Genomic DNA, 27,487 nt, shown 5'->3' on the forward strand with positions numbered 1-27,487 from the left:
GATGTAAAGCAGGAAATAGTGATGCCACATGGTAGCTGCTAATTTGCTTCTTTGGAATTCCTTGTCAAACCTTCTATTTGGTACAAGAAGATTTGGGGTTACCCCGCATTTCACCACTATTACCACATGATGTATTTTACAATATTGTGAGTGATAAATAGCTGTATTTATAAATGCTACTCTCGTTTAATTATGAACTGCATTTCTTTTAATTATCTGTAAATCCAAAGTACTTTAATAGTTTTTTCTCCCTCTTATATCAGGCTCCTCTTTAATAGTTTTTTCTCCCTCTTATATCAGGCTCCTCTTTACCCACCCTTGGGGTGTGTTCTGTATGTGGGGGGCCTGTCTTTATCCTTGCTTTTTTTTATAGTACTAAAAGATTATTTATGAGTAATTTGATATTCTACTAATGAGATCAAAGTTCGTTTTGGTGCATTTCAGAAGCCCCATCCATGCCTGATTATACCTGTTCCATAGACAGTACATTATTACAACACCAGGAAAGTGTGGAAGCATTATATGAATGCACAGAAATCTTATTTTTTGTGAATTAAAACTTATACAGTATTACAATCTTATTCTCTTGAGAGTTACACAAGTCAATTCTCCAAGTTCCCTTGCATAAGTTATTGGTTTGTGTAACCTGTATTATTTCATATCTAGAAAAAATTTACTTAATACTAGTGTAAAGAATAAATAACTTTGGAAAAATACAAACTATAATTTCCTTATGCATTTCATGATTCCTAGAAATTAATATAACCTCAGGAAAATTTAATTCTTGATAGATTCATGAAGAACCTAGAGATATTGAGTGATGAGAAACTAGGGATAATGAGTGATGATTTCTCCTTTGCCAAAGCTCATGGCCATCCATGAAGGAGAGAACTAGTCATCAGCTTATCTTTGGCCAGTGTCCCAAGGTGACAGAAAGCATAGTTAGATGAAGTGTTGCTCTCCTCAGGGAATCACAGTCATGACTACTAAGAAGTAGCTTCAACAGGTATCAACAGGTAATTTCAAGGCAAGAAGATGAATAGTCATGATCAGCAACATGTTCATTACAGATTTGTGACTTTGGTCCTTCTGAAGGCAGACATCAAGCCTGTGGCCATCAATGCTAAGTATCCAAGTCTTAATATTAGGGTTGCTATGCTACTTGAGTCCATAGAATAAGAAGAAATTCCATCCAACATTAACCTCAATTTTGTTTCAGGGTATTATGCACTTGGGTAACTATGCCATAAAAAACTAGAATAAGAAGTTCTGTTTACTGGACTAAGATACCCAAGGTTTTTACTTATTTCAAAGGACATTTAGAAGTAAAAAAACAATACTGTACTTACTGCGGAATTCGGCCAACTTGACCAAATGATGCATGATGCCAGAATGAATGTGCTACTGCCACTGTGAGGGCAACACTCAGGTCACAGCCAGTTGCCTCCAAATGATCTAAATTCAACATTGTAAATGGATCTAAAATACCATCACCAGGGGCAATTAAACAAGGTTTCTGAAATAACAAAAGGTAGTGTTACATGCAAAATTTTTACCTTTCACATTACAGTAAATGACAAACCTGCATGGACATATTTACCAGTTACATAATACCTCTTAAAATAACACAGAATTGATTTTTTCATAAATCCACATATATGTGTGCCCACACTTGCAGTCCTTAATGTTCTCAGATTCACAGCCTTTTGTCAGATAGTAGTGGTACGGACTTGCTGACAGTCGACACCAAAAACCAGCATTCTATTATTTAAAACAAATTTATCATAATAGATAAAAGCAAATTATTGATATGCGTATACAGTAAGCATAAGCCAGAATGGTGTGTCTCATCACTGACAAGTTTTGAACCTGCCTGTCCCAAAATCTCAAAGGGTTAAGAGGCTATATGATAAGATACCAAGAGCAGAACAAAATTAATTGTCCAATAAATATAAATTTTGGTGACAGAAGACTGCCTAAAACTGACATGCAAAAATGGAGATATTCTCAAATGGCTGCACTGACAGCATCACAGACTAAAATTATGAGGACAGCTTTAAGTACCTACAAATAGCTTTCTCATAATTTCTCCTCTCCTTCAGCAAAACATTAGTACAAGTCTGGGACATTTGAGACTGCAAATGAGGGCTCAATATGACTGGTTGGTTTGTCTTTTGAAAAGTAAACAAAATGTCATCGTGGTGTGGTCAACATACTTACCCTTGCACGCTAAACATATTTTTGGAAATTAACTTCCTATGTGTGTTAAGTTCATGAATAAGAGAAATTTATCATCCACAGGAACATTCTATTCATTATTAAAATAAAACCTTGAGACTTGGTTTGTACAAAAGAAAACATCTATATAATAAGACTGGTTTAGATAAGTAGGACAGCCTAGTATATAAAACTAATTAAGGCAAACTTACTGAAAATTTTCAGGTAGTGTTATGCCAAAACAAATAAAAGGAGTTTACTTTGCAAGACTTATGAATACAAGAAGGGACTTCATGTTGACCACCTTCATAAGAATTCTTAGTAAGGACAACAAAAGTTATGCTCACAAGACTTTACAGGAATGAACTTAGTCAGCCTAGGTTGTTCCAGTATCAGTAAAGAATCATAAAGTTATGATAATCAAAATCTTCTACTGTATTACCTGTATATATGGCATAAAATGTTTAGGTCTACTTAATTAAAAATATAACAGGTTAGCATGATAAGAGAAATTAGACACCTCTAACACATTCATGGCAGGCTTATGCTACACTAACTTTTGCAAAATGACAATTTTGTTTAACCCCTTCGCCACCGGGACGTACACACATGTACGTCTTTTACGGTACAGTAATAAAAGACCCGCGACGACGCCTATCGTCTTTCATCCCTCCTCGAAAAGCAGAGCTGTTTTCTTCAGCTTGGATGGGTTTCAGGCGTAGTATTGTGTACGAGAGAGGTGCAGAAGCTCCACCCACTATTCATTCTAGCCAATGAGTGTCCGATGGTCGTCGTGACGTCATATTCATATGGTATATTATAGGGGTATCGTCCAGCAGCACATGTCAGTGCGCCTCAAGCTGTTATGTATGAAACATTGTCACGATCTTGTGAGTAAACCATTTGGATTCGAAGGCTAAACTTTTTTCCTTTTGATTGCAGTTATTTTACAGGTTTTTTTTATTTTTCAGTATCATGATGTCGGATGATAGTATTTCAGATCCTGGGTAGGAATACCTGCCAGATCTGTCAGATGATTATAGTGATAGTTGTTATAGTTGCTTAGAGGATGACAGCAACACCGAGATTTTAGAAGACATTGAACCCATTGTCGGTGAAGGTTGGCAGTTCATAACAGATCCATTTTGTGACAAGCGCCCAGACCCACCCCCCGATTTCACGGAGGGTGACAATGGGATCTCTGTTTGCACACCCGACTTCACCTGCACACGAGATGCATTTTGTTTCTTTTTTGTGATGATGATATTGACAGACTGTGTGAATGGATGAATGCTCGGGCAGAGGAGTATTTTGGTCAACAGGAAAGTGTACTATGTTTTTGAAAACTTCTTTCATTTTTTTACAGTAACGTAATTTTTATTATCATTTTTTCTACTACAAGTTGTAGTAGTAGTGGTATTACTGTTGAATTTTTTTATTATTATTGTTATTATTATTATTATTATTATTATTACCAATGCCATAAACATTCATTGATGTATACTAACTGTTTCCGTAAGAAAACTAGTATATACTGCTATTACTACAAGTACTACTTTACTAATACTTTACTACTTTTTCTGCTACTTTATTTCTACTACTACTTTACTATTTCTATTTCTGCAATTACTTTTCCACTAAATATTCGATATATAATATATATATATATATATATATATATATATATATATATATATATATATATATATATATATATATATATATATATATATATATATAATATATATATATATATATATATATATATGTGGTGAAAAATATTCATTGGTATGTACACAATGTTTTCACATAAGAATATAAATGAAAAATATGAATAACAGAAAGTTTAGTGGAGCAAATGATGACTGATATACTCGCGGTCTCATGCGGTATGCAAGCGTTATCGGCAGTGCAACAGGCCAGTGGCGAAGGGGTTAATGGCCTAGTCTTTGGAAACAAAGTTGGTTGTTAGGTGGGAAGCAGTTGTACTTTACTGCAAAATCTAGTAAGTGGAGAATGTTTATCAGGCAGGCTATATAATTAAACAAGTACTGTATATAATCCACAACAAAAATACTGTATATCAAAACTGTTTATATATAGTAAACAAATGACTGAGGAAAATTAAGACCCTAATTCCAGAAATGGCATGTCATACATAATTTATAGTGCCCAATATCATTCTAAAACTACAAGTAAAATACCTAAACAAATTTTTTCAGTCTGGACAGTAACTTACTCCTTACGGTGCATCAAAATGTCACCATTAACATACTGTACACAGAATTTATAAAAACAAAAATTATAAAAGATGAAACAACAGGTATATTAGGATGCCTCTTAAGAAAGTGACCAAATAACTAGCACAAAAAACCACTGATTTTATATTTTTTTTTTAAGAAGCAAGTTTCCTGAGGTGGTTTTCATTCAGGAGGGATCACACAAACTTGCCAACGAAACAACCTAAAATGAAATGGGTATTCATGATGTGCACAGAAATGCCTGAGATCCCTTTACAGAGATGAAGGAAAGCTGTTAGGCATGTTATAACTAGAAGTATTAGCAATGTAAAATACTTGCCTGGAGAAGTTCCACTATCCGGTCATGAATGACTAACCAATATGGTTCAGGTAACCATGTCAGCAGTAGTCCAACAGTATTCACCCACTCCATGACCTCACCCCTAGGAATGTTACAGTATCTGGAAGATACGGCACGCATGATGTATCATCAAAAGAGGGACCTGTCCAGTTTAATGTTCAGGATTCTAAAAGAGTCTTAGTTTCAGAAAACTTGAATTCTGTGCAATTTTAATTTTACTTAATAGTTCAAACTTGCAACACTTCTTGAAAACATTTTATAAAAGTAAAATTCATGGGAAACAATATTCCCAGAAATGATGCTAATTAAAATGCCACTTAAGTTAATGCAATATCAACTAACTGCATGGAACATAAAGAGCAATTTGTCTAGGCTTTTATAAAAATTTTCTATTCTCATTTTTTTATTTCAATTTCTACATTTTATTTCATATAATGTGTATGTTTTTATATCATATACATGATGCAAAATATTTAAGTTAAAGAGTAAGAAAGGGCAAAAGGAAATTAAAGCAATGTTATACTTACAAAAATTAAATTCAAGAAATTACAGTACAGTACTTTTTAGCTCATAGTATACTTACTTTACTAACAGTTCTTAAAAAAATTCCATGTTCCATAAGGCACAAGCAAGGATTTTACAACAAATCACTTATCAGAGAATTTTATTCTTACTGAATAAAGCAGTTTAACCAGACCACAGAATCAAATGTCTAGGGACAATGGTTGTTTAAATGATTACTTTGCCACTTACAAAGATTGTTTTATTTGAAGTGTGATTGTGTGAACTGAATTGAACTGAACATAGAATTTAGGCCAAAAGGCCAAGCACTGGGACCTATGAGGTCATTCAGCACTGAAACAGAAATCGACAGTAAAAGGTTTGAAAGGTGTAACCGGAGGAAAACCTCACAGTTGTACTATGAATCAATTGTTAGGAGAGGCTGGAAAGTAAGACAGAAGAAAGAGAATATGAAAGGAGGTACAGGAAAAGGAACGAAAGGGTTGCAGTTAGGGGCCGAAGGCATGCTGCAAAGAACCTTAAGTAATGCCCACTGTGCACCGCATGAGGTGCACTGACGGCACTACCCTCCTACAGGGGTGATTGTGTGAATCCCAAACACTCCATACTGAGACTAACCAAACCTACCAACTACCAGTGTAAAATGCATGCTCTACTGTTTCCAAAGGTTCTCTGCTGTCTGCACCAATTACCAAGGAATAAAGGGGATAGAAGGGTTCATGCAAAAGCAATGGATTTGTATTGGAAAAATTATTTTGTCAAGAAAGAAATAACTTTTATCATCACAAACCCATTACTTTTACATATCATGAATAGCCTAGACTAAATGAAATACTGTAAGTGAGGCAAAACTCTGACTCATCATCAGTTTTCATCAAAAAGGTTCCTCAATCTACAGTGATAAGAAGGGTCTATGTATGAAACTATTTGCTAAGGATACTATGTATTATAACTATTTTTAAAAAGGGCTCTATGCATGACTGCTGTTTGCTAGAAGATGACGACAAACTACAGGCAGTGAAACATAACCATTCATAATGGTTGTACAGGCAATAGCCATGTAAAGACCACAACACTGCTAATATTGTAAATATGGTTTATTTTTCTACTCAATTATAGGCCTGGCCTAATTCTGTAACAGGCACAATTTTTCAGCAACCATACTGAGGACAACTTTATTCCTATAATATGTAGCTCAGTAAATCTATTAGCACAGACTAGTCACACTTCCAATGCATTAATCTAACTTATCTACATCTACATCAAAACTTTGGGGGAGATGTTTCACTCAGTCACTAATTTCCTCAGTATAGCTAACCTGCATGAGGGTAAATTCTGCTTGCTGCTCAGCTCCATAAACTTTACCTTGTTCCAATTTTCACCTATCATTTAAGAACTAATACTGAAGCAAGCTAAAGAAAAATTACAAATATCACTCAATGGTCTCGTTAAACTAAGCTGTTATAATTATTATAAGAAAAACTAACCTGTTATAATTATTATAAGAAAATAATCAACCCTTGGTTATTCGTGCCTATCAAGCATTAGGGCCTGAATAAAATAAAATCTTGTTCAGTTTATGAACACGGTAAACTGTTGCAAATCTACATGATGGTCCAACATGAGTTGAAATGTATGAGCTAACAATACTGTACAGTATTTTATTTAACTTTTAAATGTAATCTGATGCTGAATCTAATTTCTGTTACTGTACTCTTGCCAAGTGGCAAATTTTTTTGGCTAGTGGTTACAAATTGAAAAGAAAAAAACTAAAACAACTACAGAACTGTCATCTGTGCAACTATATGAAATGTAATTTTAATATAGTTGAACGCATGACAATTTTGTAGCTGTTTTAGTTTTTTTTTTTTTTTTCAATCTGTAACCACTAGCCAAAAAAATTGCCACCTGGCAAGAGTACAGTAACAGAAATTAGATTCAGCATCAGGTTACATTTAAAAGTTAAAACTACAAAACTGTCATGCATGTAACTATATTACAATTCCATTTCACTGTCACTATCTGTCTAATAACTGTTAAAAAGCAAAGAAAACAGATACAGACATTGCTCCATTTTTAAGCATGTGAAATAGAATTAACTTAAAGCAAATAACTGAAATCCTTCAAAATTTCCTGTCTTACCCTTTCAGTAAAACATCTAGTAACATATTGGCTACTATATTTGGATTGCAAGGCAGTCCCATGAGTTCTACACATGTTACATGTAAAGCATGTGCTCCACTGTTTGCAAACTCATTAAATCTCCATTCCAGGTGAGGAAATACAGGTTTTCCTTGCATAGCTGAATAGCAGAGTTAAGGAATTCTAAAAGTCAGTCAGTTACAATATATGGTTACACAGAAATAGTTATTTCTAAAGAAAAATACATTATGAATAAAAGGATAATTCTTCAAAACATGATAACACTAAAAAAATAACCAAATAACAGCCAGTCATAATGAGCACTACCAATTAATAGTCACAATCTGTAAAAACATGTCTTGGAAAAAAAAAAAAAAGGGGGCAAAATTGACGTGAATAATTGCACACTAAAGTCAGAGAACCCATTAAATATGGCTTTTGTAACATTTCACTTGGCATGAACTGAAAAAAAAGGAATTCGATCATCCAAATATAACAATGTTTCCTCTCACATTAAACCTGCCAAGTAAAAGGATACTGTTCACAAGACGCTTGACAAGGGCAGTATAATATGGCAATCCTGGATTCCAAACTATGTCATCTGCAGGTCTTGCTAAATACTGTTTATAGGCTTCAGTCAGTGCCCAACCAGGCGGCCGAATTTCCTGCTGGGACATAATAACAGCAACCACCAAACGTCGTTTGAGATTTGGCGCTCACGCAATTTACTTTCATAATAATGGAAAGTGTTATACAGGTATGTTATTGGACGATCTGGAACAACAAATATGGCATACACCAAAAAAACATTAGGAACTTAAAATCAACCCTATAACAATATTTTATATTAAAATACTTACCTTAATGGTGAAACTCTTTAAAGAATCTTTTTTTTTTTACTAAAAAACTTAAAAACTCAGCATTCATAACTGATGTAAAGGGGTTTTACAAGACTGTATGGGAAAGTGCCCATGATTCACTAGTAAGTTTATTATTTCAAAAAGTTAAAATAGCTATAGAAAAACATGTACCTATACAGCATAAAAAAAATTGCAACAAAATTTAATCACGCATCCAATATTAGTCAAAAGAAAATGTCTATTTTTCACATGACTTAGGGCATACAGATGGGGGATAAACTGAAAACCTGGTTAACCAATCTTAGCTTAGAATCCTGATAGAAGAACTGAAAATATACTTATTTGTAAGGAATTTCATGGCTGGCATTTTGTAGAATGAATTTCATGGCTGGCATTTTGTAGAATAACTAACAACATTACAAAACTTGATTAATTGCTGTATAATCTTTAGTTTGATTGAGTCTATATCTTTAGGAAGCATATATTATTCAACATTATTAAAAGTAAATAGGGTAAGCTAATAAAGCATCATAAATGGACTAAAAAAGGGTCTCTACATGCTTCCTCAATTTAATGAACAAACTCTCAGCTGAATTATATCACTAAATCAAGGACTTATTGTACAAGCAAATTGTGTTTCAGAAGGAATAGGAGTGATTGAGAGGTACGTTAAGTATTAAATGTTAAGCCAACAACTTAAGATTAATACTTTTAGTGTCAAGTTCATGTTTTACTCATATCAGTGGGTGTCAGCAGAGTTTTGAAATTGACTATTCAAATTCAAAACCTATATTTGACCAAAGTAAACTATAATGCATTTACTAATATTATGAAGACACTTCCTACATACTGCAGTTTGCATCATAGACTACTTCATTTGTAAAATACAGTTACAAGTACAACTGAAATTCAAAACCTTATATTTTTAAGGACTAGCTCAGGATATAAGAAACCTTATGAAGGTTGAAAACAAATCACACATACCATGGAATTTGTAGAGCACACCTAGTCGCTCAAGGATGGTTTCTAAATTTTTGTGTACCTGAGCCAATTCTAGAAATCTGTGATTGATGATGTCAAGAACCTGAAAAAATCCACAATGTTATACTTTTCAAAAGCATTTATTTTCATAAAAGCAATATTCTTGCATTGATTTCTGAAAACGTTTGAAAAGATTAACTGAACAGTATACTTGACATCAAGAGAATAAATTATCAGTTATTGCATTTAATAATATGATTTCTTTGACATGACAAAGAACCTAAAAAAAACATTCTTGCTAAATATCTACAAGATTTCAACTACTAGTATTCAAGTGTGATAAAGCCTGATGCAAATATATTTGTTTGCACTGAATTAACTCTTTAATAATTGCACGGAAATTTTTCATTCCTAATTTTATCCTATCAGGATCCTTTACCCTAATCAGAAAGGAAAAAACGTTACAGTTGTCTGTTATTAATAAGAAACTGAAACATCAAAAATACACAGGATTCTGTGCCAAAAGAGGCCTCAAACATCCTCAAAATAACAAAATTCACAACAAAGTACTCACAGGCAAAAATCTAAGACAAACGTTGGAGAAATATATAGGCAAAGTTTGATACTGTGCAGTCAATGTGCCCTGTTCTGCAAGGATGCTCTCTGGTGAGAACTTTTCAGGGTACTTCCGATGAAATGCCATGTGCTTTTCATACCTGAAAATACAAATGCTCCTTCCATACTTTACTCTGAAACAGAAACATGTTTTCTCTACTTTCTATGCTGAAAATACTTGTATAAGATACACAATACTATATAAGTCAGCAAACTTTATTCATTATAAATGTCACTAAGAGTGTCCTTTCTAAACTATAAAAAGCTTATAATGTTAGTAACACTGATTTAACTTACCAATTACTGTCATTTGGAAATTTAACTACGCAAAAAAACTAAGTCAAACAATGCTCACACTCTAGAGTAAAATTTGTCTGACAACTACAAACAAACTTTCTACTGCACTAAAGGCATAAAAAAAAGGATTGTACCTCATAATATATACAGTAATGGTTATGATAGTAAAAGTAGTAATTATAAATAATATTCATAACTACAAAAGTACAAAGCTACATAAGAGAGGAGAAAGAACAGACTTTAGATATTACAAAACTTAATCAGAACCTAAATTATCGAAATTATACTTATGGATGGTATGGGGCTTCTTACCTTCAAATTTATTTGTTTTTTAACCCTTTTAACCCAGACTAATAATTATGGCATGTGAGCCCAGCCCATGCGATATTTATAAAATTGCATGTTATTTTTGAAAAGTGGGTCTTTTTCCCTGTCACTTACCCTATGTTAATTATCTCCCAAAATATAAGCTATTATATATAAATTTAAAGCTTATGAGCTGTATTTTAAGGTGAAAATATCAGATTTGATGCTCCCTGTAGTGATTAAGGGTTTGCTGTCAGGCATTACCAGACAACAGACATCAGCTGACAATAACAAACATGAGAAGCAAATTACAAAACCTTATTTACAACACTGCCCAAGCTTGTCACTCTTATATTGATAACTAAAAAATAAGTGTATATTATGCATTTGTAATATAATATCACAAAATTTACATATATATTGCAATAATCACTCAAGACCACAGCCAAGCGTGAACTTGAAAATGTAAACAAACACGAGATTTCTGGGTAATATGGCTGAAAGACGGCCTATCATCTGATTGGCTTTCTTGGATAAAGGAGGAGATGGTCTGCCAATAAAAAGTAACCATCTCCTGATGTGGGTTGGGCTTATTTAAACGTGTAATTTGAAAGTGACTATATTTCGCCACACGGAGTATGCAGTAAAAGCCAGTACAATGGGTGAGCGGGTTCCGTTCTCAGCTACCACTCTGTTGGTCGCGAAGTTCGAATTCTCCGACCGCCAGTGAAGAACAAGAGGAATTTGTTTCTGGTGATAGAAATTCATTTTCGCCTATAATGTGGTTCAGATTCCACAATAAGTTGTAGGTCCCGTTGCTAGGTAACCAATTGGTTCTTAGCCACGTAAAATAAATCTCATCCTTCGGGCCAGCCCTAGGAGAGCTGTTAATCAGCTCAGTGGTCTGGTTAAACTAAGATATACTTAATTTATATACCCTCACTGGTTAAAAGGGTTAATCACCATGTTAGAAATTTCTTATAAATCTGTCTGTTAACAAAAATGTGACAATGATAGTCATCCCCAACCATACAAATACAGTGTTTGCAAAATCTAGAAAATTGCAAACTTGACTCCACAAGTCATTAAATTATGTATTATGAGTGAAAAGCAAGCAGTATTTCAAAATTAAAAGCTCTTCTTTTGTCATAAACTTTGGTTAGAAATTTATTAATAATAATTTTAATATATATAAATATCTATGAAGGATCCTATTTTATAAGGGTCATTATTAGTACTACTGGAAACTTCAAGTACTCTGAACACTGATATACTCAAATTTAGGTAAACTCTTACTTTTGTACAATTTCCATCTACATAATTTCCGAATGTTATTCATCCCCATTTCTGATTTGCTTTTTCAAAGTCTCAATAAATTCAATTCAAGAGAACTTGTTCTGAACATCATTATTCCTCACTAAATTCCAACTCAATAGAACCTGTTCTGAACATCATTATTCCTAAATATCTGAAAGACTCCACTTCATTATTCTTCTCTCAATGTAATGGTAGCTTATTTCTTTGTGCATACTTTGTCCCAATCACTTCTGTTTTCCTTAGATTTGAGTCTCATCCTCTAGATATATGATGCTTTATATTAAGCAAGCTTTGTAAATCTTGTGGTGGTTTTCTAATTAAAACATCACAATCTAATATTATAAATATATCAAGTTTGTATTTTTACTCCAACCTACCCTTCTCTTCTAATATTCAACAACATGAATGACTGATTTGATTTGAAAAATTACAATTTGGACTACATTTATAGCAGAGAAAATATTGAAGAAATTCATGGTTCCAAGTGATTCTGATCAAATATGTGTATGGTTAGTTATCAAGTCTCTTCAGTGAAGTTCCTCACTGGACGGGTTGGTATCGTTCTCGGCTAGCACTTTGCTGAGCCTGCGTTCAATTCTCCGACCGCCAATGAGGAATTAGGGAAATTTATTTCTGGTGATAGGAATTCATTTCTTGTTATAATGTGGTTCAGATCCCACAATAAGCTGTAGGTCCTGTTGCTAGGTAAACCAATTGGTTCTTAGCCACGTAAAATAAGTCTAATCCTTCGGGCCAGCCCTAGGAGAGCTGTTAATCAGCTCAGTGGTCTGGTTAAACTAAGGTATACTTGACTCTTCAAAGGAAATGCCAGAGAATGCATATGCTTAACAATTATTGTCCAAATTGCTGACACCACAAGACACCAAAAGAATGGTTAAATATCTGAATAATGAAGAGTTCAATAATCTTACCAGTTACTTTGCCTCCAATGGTCTGGGGAGTTATCTTTGACAAAATCCTGAACACGATTTCTTAATTCTGGAGGTTTCAGCAACAAAAGTTGTATGATGAAGAAACAAACATGGGCTTCACTACCTTCTTGAGTCCTCAGTGCCTGCCAAGAGATAACTCACATTACAATAAAAAGATACTTCAGGTATAATATAGTATAGTGCTTTGCACACAGCTTTGCGACTTATCAGGCAAGGTGAAAGACATTTTCATCCATTATGAGGTAAGCACACCAGGATACTTGTAGTGATTATAAAATTTCTGTAAAATAATGGACTACATAGTGGAGTTATAAGTACTGCATCAAGTACATATTTAGTACAAATCCAACTTCAACAGAATTGTGGTAAGTTCAATTAATTTGCCTTCAAAATAAATTACACAAATGGACCTAAACCTGTTATGCCTAATAATCTTTTTACACCCACAGCCTTCCATATAGAAAACATTCCTATGCATTTAATACTAATAGAATTACAATTACATAAAACCCTTGATGATCAAGATGTAAAAGTAAAAAAATCAAACTACTTGTCTCAATTTGGTTTGTTCTTACAAATCCAATAATCACAAACAGACTTTCCTCATGCAAATGGCTCCAAGGAACCAAGCTGATAGACTCAGAAAGAAGAAAATACCAACTATGCATGACCAGCTCATGCTCCACTGACCCAAAAGGTGAGGCCTCCTTCACCTGTGTGGCTCCATCATGTGTAGTGCTGCTATACTTTCCAAGATCATAACCTTTGTTTACTGTTGTTGTAAAGTACCATTCATTTGTTTTCATTTACACCTTTTCTCACTTAATATACTTCATCCTGATGCATTTTGCTTAGTGTTATGCAAATTTTATGGCTAAACTGCATGCTGCAGTACGTTAATATTTTTATCTTGAGCGTCCTGTTCCCTGTTCTTCAGGATTTTTCAGTAACCTAATGAATCATGAGATTCCTTTAATTTCAAGTATGTAACTTTTGCTAGAATTTTCCAAATATCTATAATTTTTACTATAATTGCCTTCATTAACATGTGAGTTCGAGTAAAGTTTTCCCTTTTCTTGTCTCTATTGGTTTACTTGTTTACCTTTTATTTTCCACCATTTAGGTTTCAAATCCAAAGTAACAGTCACCTTTTGTTCTCCTTTTTGGTTTCAGTTATTTATTTGTGTATTACCTTTGCTGTACTTTGTTATTTTGTATTTTATTACTGTGCTGTCCTTTGGGGAATTATATTTACCTCATTCATGCCTCAGCATACTTGTGTAGTCTCAAATGCTTAATCCTGCAGCTCCATGTCAATCTTGGACAAAAATGTTCCTGTAAGAAGGCCAGTGCAGTCTGTGTGTTGACTGGTCAATGAATCAGTGGTTCCCCTACAATCAGGGGCTAGCACGCAAACATGGTAATTCTTCCAACTCTTCATTTGTCACCCTGTGGCCATGGCTCTCAAGACTTGTCTCATCTGACAAGGCCTCCTGCCCTGCAATAGCGCGGTCTTGTGTCACGATGCTCAAGAGTAAGGTTCATAAGCCATCTCTGGTCTTGATTACCTATGTCTTCTCATTTAACAAAGCTTCTCTTCTATGGAAGTCTCCTTTCTCTTCTATGGAAGTCTCCTTGTCCAGATGATCTTTTGTCATTCCTAAGAAAGAAATTCCTGTTTCTCATTGCCTGTTCCTTTGATCTCCAGCTTCATCTCTCCTACAGACAGTTCCTGGTTAGTGGTGGGGGTTGTTCCTGGCTGAGCGCTGATAAACGAAAATTGTTGTTAACTGGAACATCACAATAATTATACCAAAAATGGCTTTTACGACACTGTAAGTGCCGATAAACTGCTTAATAACGCTGTTAACTGGTTACTGGCACCAATAAACCACTTAACAGTGCCGTTAACCAGTTATCAGTGCCAATAAACCGTTTAACAACGCCAATAAACCACTTACTGATGCTGATAAACAGCTTAACAGAGCCGAAAATCGCTTACCGGTGCTGAAATTCTGGTTAACAACATCGTTAGCCAAGCGTCGTAAAACCGAAATGCAGTTAACTGATGCCGCCGATGTAAGCAGGAACTGTCTGTATTTGTTTTCTGACTTTACCTGTGACCACACTTATTCTCCCCCCAACCTCACTGGCACTCCTTCATTCAGAAGACACCTCCCTCCTGTCCCTCCTGTCTGGATTCAAGAAAAGGTGTCCTCTGTGTTCTAGGGCTGAATTTTCCATGGATTACTTAATGCTGATTGCTATTGTGCCGCCTAAATCTGCAGCTTCCACGGCTTCAGAGATGTCTACTGGAAAGCCTTACATCCTTGCCCTCTGGTGTTTCAACTGCTTCTTATGTACTTGACTGCTCATGTATACACCACGGCTTCTCTGTACGCAACTGCTTCCAAGGACTCAGCTGCTCCCATCTGCCTGCAACTGTAGGTTATTTTCCCCAATACCATATTCTGAAGCTTCACCCATTGCCTGTTGTACTACTAGTCCCCTAATTCATCTACATTTCTGTCCTTGTTTTCCTGAAACTAATTTCTTCTCTATTCTGCATGCATCTTTAACATCTCTTGTTTCCTCATAAGACCCTTAATTTTTATCTCATGGTTTTCTGCTATTGATTTCTCTAGCTTACCTGTTTTCTCAGCCTGCTCACAGGAGAAGCATATGTTTGTATGTCAGAAGTGCATCTTTACTTGAGCTTAACAATCCATTTGTTGATGGTCATTGGTGGCACCTTGTTTACAATTTCTCTGCTCAACTTTATTTCAGAAAGCTTTTTAGTCTATTTGATTACTGACAGAAAGAAACTGGGTGAATGAAATCACCTTCTAACACTGCTAATTTGCTTTTAAGTAGCCTTCTTCCAACTTTTCAATGTGTATGCCTTATGAAAACACACTAACACAAGGTTTCACCAATGTCTGACAGTTCCTAATTTGCAGAAGCTTCCAACTGGGCAGTACAACTCTCAAATGAGCTGAGAGAGAGAGAGAGACTGAAGCTTATCATAATATTTTCTGATCATCACTGGCAGTATTTTTATAAAGAGAAAGATTCTGCACCTCATCTGAACTGCTTAATACTGAAGAAATAATTCATATCTCTGGCAATGATTGGAGTACTATCCAAGTGATATTTATTGGTAAAAGTCCTTTAGAATCTTTTTTAGCATCTTTTGGGAAGGTGTCAGAAAGCATAAACAGCAGCAAAATTCAAACACCCTAAAATGAGTCGCAGCCAATGATAAAAAGACATTTACGCAGATACTGGAATGATGTACTATGAAATCACCTAGAACTCCTGCAAAAAGTCTTTTTATAAAAACTTTTACACTTAAAAATATAAAACCCTTTCCAACCATTAGAAGGAGGGCAATACTGTCACAAGGCTGTTTATAAAGACCCACATGATAACAGAGCATCATGGTGAAAAGCATTTTGTTTTTAACAATTCATTAAAAATTTTTAATTTATTCTCTGAGAGGCTTTAAATGCAAAACACTCTGGTAACAGTATGAGTTTACTTACCAGACATAACATCAATCTGTCTATTGGGACTATATTGTATACCCAAATGATGCTGTTCATTGTTTCAACATACTTTGATACATGCTGACCACCTGCACTATTTGAAAACTCTAGAACCAGGAAATCGCACAGCGTACGAACATGTGCTGCTAACTGCCTTGGCCCAACACGCTCCAAAACCCTGAAAAGTAGTTTAACTTTATGATATTAAATCATGACAGTTATCTTCAGGTTTAAAGTTTCTCAATAAAGGTTAGGATATGTTACATGGCAGAAAGTAAGATTGTTTATTAAGTTAGATATAACATGACAATAAAATCAATAGCAAAATCCTATAGGGCTGTGATATCTGACTACCCATGAGGTCTCTACAAGGAAAATATGTTCATCTCAAAGATGCACAAAGCACATTATTTAAAACTATGTCGCTTCTGGTTGTGAATATGAGAGATGTGAAGAAGGATACTTTGTTAAGGAAGTGGTTCATATGGAAGTCAAAAACGCAAAAAAGCAATGAAGAAAGAATACAAATGAGGACTCAGATTACATTAAAAGTTTGTAATTTAGAGAAGAAAAAAAAGAACTTACCCAACATCTAAATGAAAATCATATGAAGCCAAACAATCCATATACAGTAGAGAATGAAATAACAAATAAAGTTCACCTGATTCAGTGAAGAATCTCCATAATCAGTTATCAAAATAACCCATGTGCTTTGTATCTGTACGCAGCAGAATAAGGAAATCGGTCAACTTTCATTCACTTACTTGTAAGCAATTGGGGGCAATCTTTCTGTGTCAAGAACCATCTTAAAAAGCAAGCACAAGAACAGTGGAGATGTGTTGTGCTGAAGAGAAAAGTGTGCTATGATGTCATTCTCATTGCTCATTGACTTCCATTTCCTATACTCTTCTTCCACAGCTTTCTGTTTGAAAAGAAATCAATATTGAAAAACAACTTACTTAGAGATGTAATACTGAACTACTAGTAAATAACAATGTTATCATATAATGTAAGCAGGACACCATTTTCTAGCCTCGTAAGAGCCAAATTCTAGCATAAATCCAGAGAGAATAAATCTCTACTCTGAGAAAAAGCAATTGGCTTTCAGGTTTACCACAGTACAGTACTCTTAACCCCATGTCTTCAAACAGAATACATTACCTGAATAAAAACTTTTATGAAAACATTTATATACACATGCAGTATAAAAAACAAGAAAAATATTATACATTAGAGTGAAAATAATGGAAAGCTCCTTTTCTGAACTACAGACACCACCTGTTATGTCTTATGTCTTGTCTAACACCCAAATTCATATTGGATATCATGTACTAAGGAATTCCCTTGGTGACATCTATGTATTCTGAATTAAAGACATTCTCTTTCCATAATGTAAAGAATCCCTTGGTAGCCTTACTGGAATTTCGATACAAAAGGACAGCCATTTCCTTCACAGATCTAATGTTTCCTTCTGTTTCAATAATGTATTATAACTTTGAGTGATGGATGCATTAAACAGAATTAGAACTGTGTATACATGGTCTTCCTTGTATAAAATGGCCCTACCTAAGTAATTAGGTCACAGGCATGCCTATGATACCTGTAGAAAATTCCTAGCATAGCCAGTTAATAATGTGGATTAAGTGACAGCTCAGGAAGCCCTGACTTTAGAACATAACCTTCAGAGGGTTTCTTCAATACACAATAGAGAATTACTCATTAAATCTGTTTCTACAGATTCCTATAAAAGAAAAGTATACATACTTCAAAGAAAATCAACAGCTATTCAGAGAACCAATATTTTCTGAAGAATGATACTAGAAAAATTTTTATGTGATTAACTGGCCCCTCACAATAATAGTAATTACGCAGTAAAGTACAGTACTTCAGAATTATAAAACTCACAATTATCACATCAAATGAATAGCCTCTGCACTTATTTTCCTCCAATACCATTTTTTGTTTTACTACCAATAGGGATTATATATGATATGATTTACACCACTGGCAACCCTTGGACTATAAATGGGTCACAACAGGGTCATATCATCTCTATTAGTGTGCCAATTTTGACAGAATCTCAGTACAGACACCATCCTACTTGCAAACATTCAACTTACATACATTCAGGTACAAACAAATGGGATCGCAAATTAAAATTGTGTTCAGAGCACTCCCCTTTACCACCCATAAAGTATGTACAGTGTATCATGTTTTAGGATGAAAAACCATACATTACTGTTGTAACCAACTTACAAACAATTCAACAAACAAACAGCCGTCCGGAATGTAACTGGTTTGTAAGTATGGTGGTGTCTGTATTCATAAGAAACATCCATGGAATGAAAATGGAGCAATATATTTGTAACCCTACACAAAATACATATATTTATCACTGTTTTTCACACAGTTCTTTTGTACTATGATATGGTTAACTCATTGGATTTTACAAGTCTTTCTGGTATCTAATAACTGTCTGCCTTGGTATTAAGTCAAATGTTTTCCATAAATATACAATGCTAACTTCTTTTTGGGAATTATGTACCAAAAACCATAACAGTCTGCATGAGTTGCTTTTGACTCTGGAATGGGCAACAAACAAAAATATTCAACCACTTGTGTGGACAAGTGGAAGCAGAGGGTATTCAAGTCACATTTTACACCACACACCTTGCTAATTACTATTTTTCATAGAGCATTTCTGTAGCTAATATGGAAGTGTAAGTTTTATTATTGAAAAAGTTCCTGTATTTGCCAATTTATCTTCAAGTACAAAACATTACTTACTATACCAGCAATACATAATCATCATCATTTATTATTTCTACTCACTCACTCACTTACAGCTAACTTACTTAACAAAAATAGTCCTGCATATCACAACTAAAATACTTGGAAGTACTGACAAAAAAACCAATTTTCATATGTAAAATGAAATCTGATAATTTATAAGAATTCAGAGGTCCTTAAAGTCCTAAGTTATACTGATCTGCAAATATTGATATGCATTACTATTGATAATATTAAACAAATATCACCTTACAGACCTTTAATGTATGCATATTCTCTCTGGGAGTAGCACATTGTTGGTAAAAATCTGCAATAACTTGAGGAAAGCACTGCAGCGTATGATTCGCCCATGTATGAGGAGTATGTGTCATGACTGTCTTCAAGAAATCAACACACCATCTTGCAGATTCACCTGTACTATCACAGCCTGTTTAAAACATGAAAATTTTGTATAAGACACTGCTAATTTTAAGTCTTAGGTATAATTTTTCTTAACTACCAGAGTCCTAATTATTCATGGCAAAGAAAAAAATTAAAGGAAGTATGTGAATACAAGATGGAAGAAGAAAACAGAGACTGATCACAACTTGTTACTTTACTGCACTTTAAGCCATAAGATGAAAGAAACAAATATTTACCTATTTAGTTCCAGGAGGATTTTACCTTAGATATGTAAGCGATGACATAATTGTACAGTATTTGAGATAAAAGGAAAGATGTTTATGTAATGAGACGGAAGTTATTATATTTGACCAGTTTCATATTTATTATAGCAACAACTTGGACGTGAATTTGAGTATCTGACTCATTTACAATGATTCTTAGTCTTCTCCTGGCAAATGCGCTCTCATATCGTCCTCACAAAGCCAAAAAGAGATGGTGTTCTTGGACACTTCTTTGTGGGTGAGCCAGTGCTAACAAAGTGCGTCCCGACCTCGGGCCGGGCGCGAGTTCTCTTCAGATAGCGCCACGCCTCTGTAGGACTGGTAACATCCTGTCTGATTCGTACCTGCCAGGAGTCCTCTAGGGAGGATTGTGAAGGACTCGGGCCGTCGTCAGGGACCGAAGGATTCTAAAGTGCTATTCGAAATCTGGGACCGAAATCAAGCATAACGGATCCCCATCCCCTCAAGTGTTTAGCATCAAAGGAAAGTCCATGAAGTTTGGTTACTCTTTTCACTGATGCTACGGCAACCAAGAAAACGGTCTTGAGGGTCAGATCCTGTCTGATGACTCTCGTAAAGGCTCATACGGTGAGCAGGTCAGGCTCCTCAGGACAGAGTCACATCCATGAGGCCTGAGATCCCCTGGTGGGCAAGACCGTTCGAAGCTGCCATGGTGAAATCTCGAAGAGGAGGAGGAGATGTCCTACTCCTTTCAGCCATTAAGACTAGGCGAGTGGCGGTAGCCTTTCACAGCTGAAACGGAGAGAAGCTTCTCTCGGCTTGAAGGAAGACGGAAGTCCCGGCTGCTGGAACAGTATTGGCTCCACGACCACAGAGATACCCCTTCAGTACCAACCGAAGGCGGACCACTTTCCCTGGTATACGCTGTGGAGGATCTTCTGAAATTATCCTGCCATCTCTGTTGCTGTGCGGCGTGAAAAGCCTCTCGCTTGCAAGAGATGGTGGACAACCTCCAGCCGTGAAGACACGGGGAATGCACTGCCAGGTGGAACCGCTCTGTGTGAGGTTGAAGCAGGAGGTTGGGCCAGGGGGGAATCTCTCTCGGCGCCTCGGAGAGGAGAGCTAGCAGGTCCGGGTACCAAAAGGCCTGAGGCCATTTGGGTGCCACCAGAGTCATTCTGAGATTGGGGTGATGTCATAGGCTGATCACTCGGCAGATCAGGGCAGAGAGATGGAAAGGCGTATGCATCGAGATTGTCCACGGTGTTGGGCATCCTCCGCCCAGCGGCCCATGGGTCTCATGCGACAGAACGAACCTGGAGTTTTCTGTTGTGCCAGTGTGAATGAATCGATGGCTGGATGCCCCCCATGGGTCGAACAGCCTTTCCGCTGGTTCTGATGGAGGGACCATTTGGTCCCTACCACCTGTCTGGCAGCTGAGCTTGTCTGCGCTGGCTTGTTCCTCTTGCCCTGGAATGTACCTGGCTGACAGCTCTACCGAGTGAGCCACAGCCCACTCATGCACCTGCATCGTCAACTGATGAAGCTGGTGGGACACCAGTCCCCCCTGCTTGTTGACGTATGCCACTACCGTGGTATTGTCGCTCATCAGTACCACGGAGTGTCCCATCACTCGATCCCGGAACTCTTGGAGGGCCAGGAAGGCCGCCTTGAGTTCCAGGATGTTGATGTGAAGGTGCTCTTCGTCTCGGTGCCACACTCCCGAAGTCAGCAACTCCTCCAGGTGTGTGCCCCATCCCTCGGTCTGAAAACTAAAAGCATGTCGGAGAAAGTATGCAGGATCTCCTATCAAAGAGGTTCCTGTCGTCTAACCACCAGCAAGGTCCTCCTTCCTCACACCTCCTCGGAAGAGGGATGAGGAAGGACTGGAGATCTTGGGACTGGGATGTCTCCTTCAGTCTCCACTGGAGAGACTGCAGGTGAAGGCGCCAGTGGTACTAGTTTCTCCAAGATAACAGGTGACGATGACGACTTGCCATTACCGAGCTGGCTGCTCCCTGCCGTGACAGGAACAGCTGTGCCTGCCTGAACTTGCTGATACGAGTCCGGGGAAAGACTTTCGCTGCCACGTATCTATCCAGCATGCCCAGGTACTTTATCCTCTGCTTGGGAGTACCCAAGGATCTGACCTCCAGATTTACCATGATCCTAGATCTCGGCAAAACTCAAAGGAGACGATCCCTGTCCTGTAACAACTGTGGTGAGCTTCGCGGGGACAGCCAGTCGTCGAAGAGATACCTCAGAGGCGTATCCCGATGCGAGTGGGCTGGCTGACACGGAAGAATACTCTCGTGGAACACCTGGGAGCGGTCAGAGCCCAAAGCAAAGTGCTCTGAATTGGAAGACCGACTCCCCGAGGACGAAGCGGAGGTACTTGCGAGAGGACAGATGGATGGGTATTTGGAAATACGCATCCTTCAGGTCCACCGTAAGCATGAAGTCGTTCTCCCTGATGGAGGCCAGCACAGTTTGCGCTGTTTCCATCGTGAACCGAGTCTGGCGAACGAAACGGTTCAAGGGAGAGAGGTCTATGACCGATCTCCATCCCTAGGGCTTTCTCTCTGAGAAGGCGGCTGTAAAGCCTGGAGACTGGTCCGACACGACTTCTACTGCACCCTTGATCAGCATGGCTTGCACTTCTTGTAAATCTTGATTAATCATGGCGACCTGGAACATATGTCTGGAGATGGACCGGAGTAGGTGAGGAGGCCGAGACTTCGAAGGGTGTAGTAGATATCCTCCCAAAGGACATCCACTATCAGGTCTCGGCTCCATGTTGCTGCCAAGTTGCCCAATGGCTCGATGACCCCCACCTTCAGCAACTTTGGGAACACCGCCTAGTGTTTCCCCTTCTTCTTCTTCTTACCCTTGCCCACACTGGCAGAGAGTGGGCTGAAAGAAGAGACAGGAGTAGCGCCCCCTTCTCAGGAAAGAAGAGGCTGGGTATTCCCCTTGGGATTATCGAACTGGGACTTTGGGGCCAAGGGAAGTGCCAGCCTGGCCCGAAGACCTGACGCAGTGGGATCACGAAGACCACCGGGTCTTAGCCACTGCCTGGTGGACAAACCGGTCACTGTCATTAACGCAGCTTGCCCACCCGTGGCGTCCACCAGCTCTCTGGGGAAGAGAGAGGAGGAACAGCAGCAGTTCATTCCGCAGGGCAATAATGACTCAGGACCTACAGACCTGGCAAGCGAGAGAACGGCATCCTTGCTGGCACGGTTGGCCACGGGTTGCAGTCTGAGCGAGGTAGGAGATAGCCCTAACCCCAGACTGGCACAGTCTCCCAAAGGCAGAGTCCTCCCCAGGTACAATAGCGCCTGAGGAAGCAGCTACCTTCGATACTGTGAAGGACCACAGATCGAGCCAGGAGACTGTTTGGAAGGCACGCCATGTGATGGCAGTTGCAACTTCTTGCTGAGAGAGGGAGATACTCTCTGCAGTCAACTGCTGCAACGACAGACCCGGATCCAAACAAGTCAGGTCCAGGTCAACCTGCTTAGTCAGCACCGCCCCTTCCACTGGTGCGTATAAGCGCTTCTGTCGAGGCAGAGGAGGAGGAAGATGCTTGTCCAAGCGGCTCGAACGAAGCGAACTGTCTTGCCCAGACACAAGACCGTTCACCTGGTCGAGTACCCCCTCGGCAAGCGTGGACCACGGCAGCCCTGACAGGTTCCTTCTTACGGTCACAGAAGGATTCGGCGCGGACGATCCACAGATGGGCGTGGTCCTTTCCCAAGGTCATTGTGCTGTGAATCAGCGCGATAACCTCCATAAAAAGTCCTCTGTATTTCAGGGTGTCTGCATCCTGGGGCAGAGGACCCTCAGTCCCTTCAGAGTCTGTCCTCCCGAACTCCTCTCCCTGGGAGGGAGGGCCTCGGCAGACCCCGTGGACCTTCCTGAACCCTTGTGGGCGTGGGACCTGGTCGAACCAAAGGACCGAGCCAGGTTCGTACCCCCACGCAGCAGAACTCTGAGGAGAACACTCCCCAGAGTTCCTCCTCTCCGACTCGTGGCCCCTGGAAGAAACCGAAGGGGCGGAGGGGACAGGCGAGGAAGATCAGGCGCTCCCACTGGCTTTACTGGCAGAACCAGCAGAGGCAGAGGGCCGAGAGCGGTCACCAACCCGCAGTGATGACGAGCCCCCGGGTCGAGGAGACTGCTTTCGACCAGGTGAAGCAATCTCCCGAGGAGAGCGGAGCGGCTCGTGAGAGCCAAGCACTCGCCTCCCCCGAGCCAGGCTGGCCGCGTGGACGTGGCTGGGGACTGGGAGGAGTCGAACGTGTGGCTGGCTGGCGCGAGCTTGCACTGTCCTCTGGACGCGCCCCAGTCTTCTTCGAGGCTGGAGCCTCTCGGGAAGACTGAGCAGGGGACCTCTTCCCCACCTCTCCTTGCGTTCGCACTATCCCGGGAACTTGACTTGGCACCTGAAGGAGTGCCAGCAGGAAGAGACGGAGCTCCTGCATGCCCCGGCTCTTTCTTCGCCCCCGCCCTGGTCTGTACAGCGAAGTTTCTCCTGTATCAGACTGGGGTACCAGATCTCCTTGGGGACCCGAATTTTCGGAGCAACTACGCAAGCAGTGTCCAGCGCCAGACTTCGCTGGCCTTCCAGCGTAGGAAGTTTCTTAGGCACAGCGGGAGTGCAGGCCTTGGTCTGCCGCCCGCAACTCCAGTGCCACTGGCCCGGGGCCAGGGCAGTAGTTCCTGATCCGGTCGGGAAGAGCCGTGAAGATCCACTGCCTTCCCATGGAAGGAGCGGACCCTTAGAAGCCTCGGTGCGGGCTTCTTGTGTAAGAGGAGGCAGACTTCTTCTTGGCTGCGAAGCCTCGGGCGGAAGAAGCAGCAGGCGAGCGGCGATGAAGGCGAAGATGAAGGCAGCGATACCTTCCTAGACCTCTTCTTCTTCTTCTTCACCATCTGCTTCAGGAATGTCGTCAAGTCCCCAAGCCAGGAAAGCGAGGCTGCAGACTCAGGAACAGCAGGAGGGGCTGCAGCAGAAGGCACATCCCGGGCAGAGACCACGGAGCTCGAGCCAGCATTTGCCTGGGTGGAGACAGCCGCGCGTCGGCCAGAGGAACAAAAGTGGGGGGCCGGGTCTGAGCGCCGCCCTCCCGCGAGGATATTCAAGTCAGGCTGCGCCAGGGTCGATGGGATGGGGACTGGAACAGACGAAGGGCCGGGCTGGAAAGTCAGACGAGGAACAGAAGTCGTGGACAAGCCAGGGTCAGCAACGGGGGCAGCGACAGTCACATACGGGTATGATGACGTCACCATGTAGGCGGGGCCAGCGCGCGGCGTGAAAGGGCCAGGAAGCGAGGCAGCAGAACGGCGTGTTGCAAGCGCGGGTGACGCCCGACGCAGGTGTCTAGATGCGATGCAACTGCCGGGAGCTGGGCGGAAATCTCGACTGGTGGCGGTCGTGGCTGGTGACTGTCGTTGCCGGTGGAAGTCATGACTGGAGGCGGGGACGAAGGCCAATCCCTCCAGTGACGTGCCAAGTAGACCCAGGTGTAGCCAGAATGAACCTGGGATTGGTGCCTGGCTATCCAGCCCGAGACCTGAAGTGAGAGTCGGGTTAATACATGAAGCCTCTACCCGCTCCGGAAGAAAAAACTCCCCTCCGGAACGGGAAGAGACCTCAGAGAGGATGTCCCAATCCAACTCTCCCCCGCACTCTTCCACAAACGATGAAACGAAAGAGGAAGGGGAGGGGGAGTCCTCACCCGAGGGAGAGGGAGCAAGCAGGGGAAGTTCGCCGGGAGGGAGAAACGAGCCCGACACATTCGCCACCACTGGAGTCGTTGGGCGTGTTTCCCTCGGACGACTCCTTGGTAGGCTACGACGTGTGTCTCCTCCCCTCGAACTTACCCCATTGCTCGGAGGACCAAGAACAACACTCACTACAGGGGTCGTCGCGTGAACACACACGCCCCCTGCAAGATGTACAGAGGGCGTGTGGGTCCGCGTCGACTCTAGATCTAAAAGAGTTGCACTTTTTACCCCCTACCCCATGACACCTGCGCTGGGGATAGGAGTTAGATGGTTTCTCCATTACAAACAAAAAAAGAGTAAATTTCCCACAAAAAGTAGAAAAGAAAGCTGTCCAGGCAGAGAGCGGCAAACAACGTCCGTTACTCTGGCCGAAAACAAGTGGAATGTTTACATCCGAACGGCCGGTACTTCCACCTCCCGGACATTAGTTAACTGCCTAACCACCTTATTTGAAGTTCAATGGCCGTTTCCAGCCTACGCCTGAAAGTAATCCCTAATGTAAGGGACCAGGGGTTTGTATATTGTGTCGGAACAAATATTGGTCTGTGGACACCATCAAGTGCCTTCTTGTAATCAACAAAAACCATCAAAAAGGGATTTTTAAATTCCAGCTTAGTAAAGCAAAACACTATATGCATATTAGGGCTTGTATTCTTCTACACAGCTGAAACAAGTCACTAAAAGGGACAAGAAGGGGAGTTTGAAGAGGTGTGACTACAAAATGCTGACATTTCAGTGTTAGAGTCTACATGAACCCACTGTTGTGAGATGTAGTATCCAGAAGCTCAAATATACACTGTAACAAGATCTAAAAACTAAGACGGCTTGGGCATGTGATAAAAAGGGGAGAGAAGCAGTTATTTTCAGAAGAGTAAATATGGACTTAGCAGATAATGGCCCGTAGTATGGTCCTGAAAGTCATGAATGGTGACAGGTGCATGTATGAAACCTTAACCACCAAGATATTCATGCAGTACGTACACAAGAAAGTAAAGTGGAAAAAAAGATAATAACATGTAACTTGAATCATCAAAACTCAACATTTCACATATTGTTACTAAATAGCACCTTGACAAGAAAATCAAGTCATATTTGTACTCTAACAGGGCCTGCCCACAAAGGATTTGTTCAAGAACAGGAAGCAAAATGAAAAGCTTAGAAGGTGGCTAGAGAGTTTCAGTGAAAGGTCACTACTGAAAAGGGAAGAAAGTGCTGCAAAGAAGCCTCATTAGACAGTTTAACAATTCCACAGCATCACTTACATCCAACTGGGGTACAACTGAAGGAGTTGTGATACTGGTAAAGTGTTACTCTCTCAATAAGTGCGGTCGACGAACCACGTTTGGTAAACCATAACCTGGTGACACCCGTCAGCCACCTCTTGAAAACAATGGCCGTCCAAGGGTTCACACTGTTGAATAAGAAAGCATCAAAAATACATTGCTAATTAATGGCACTTATTACTTATCATCATCATCATCAATGAGCTTGTGTTCATCATTAACAAAATTAAACTAAATTGGCACCCGCCTCATTACAAATACATCTACTGATTTGCATACTGGGCATAGTAAAAGAGAAAAAAAAGAATCCTCCTCTGAACTTCAATTTCTGCACCAACCCAGTTTACTAGTGTATGAAACTCATACCGACCAACTCTCAGGTCACGTTATAAAACCACAATGCTTGAGTAAGAGGAAAAAAATGTTGGTATTAAGGGTTCCTAACCTTCATTTTCATTATAATATATAAGCCTGCAACAAAGAGCACCACAGAAATCAAACGAAACACCTGCTTTAAACAAAACCATCAAAATGTCAACTCTGAACTATGAGGAACCACCACTGTTCAAGTTCAGCTATCAGCCTTGATCATATAGTATTACAGCTGCATGGTTACATACTAAGGATACATTCTAT

General features: G+C 39.6%; 1 protein-coding gene across 1 annotated transcript in view; it reads right to left on the bottom strand.

Moving 5' to 3' along the window:
* LOC136845833 (mediator of RNA polymerase II transcription subunit 23-like) overlaps positions 1 to 27,487 on the bottom strand; it is a 127,093-nt gene that overhangs the window by 12,197 nt on the left and 87,409 nt on the right. Inside the window, 10 exon segments of the mRNA XM_067116227.1 lie at positions 1,350 to 1,516; positions 4,798 to 4,918; positions 7,483 to 7,642; positions 8,021 to 8,197; positions 8,200 to 8,256; positions 9,327 to 9,426; positions 9,898 to 10,039; positions 12,791 to 12,933; positions 16,357 to 16,537; positions 17,124 to 17,281. Of these exon segments, the coding sequence (XP_066972328.1) occupies positions 1,350 to 1,516; positions 4,798 to 4,918; positions 7,483 to 7,642; positions 8,021 to 8,197; positions 8,200 to 8,256; positions 9,327 to 9,426; positions 9,898 to 10,039; positions 12,791 to 12,933; positions 16,357 to 16,537; positions 17,124 to 17,281 (1,406 nt within the window).

The sequence above is a fragment of the Macrobrachium rosenbergii genome, chromosome 14, assembly GCF_040412425.1.
Source record: "Macrobrachium rosenbergii isolate ZJJX-2024 chromosome 14, ASM4041242v1, whole genome shotgun sequence".
NCBI lineage: Eukaryota > Metazoa > Arthropoda > Malacostraca > Decapoda > Palaemonidae > Macrobrachium > Macrobrachium rosenbergii.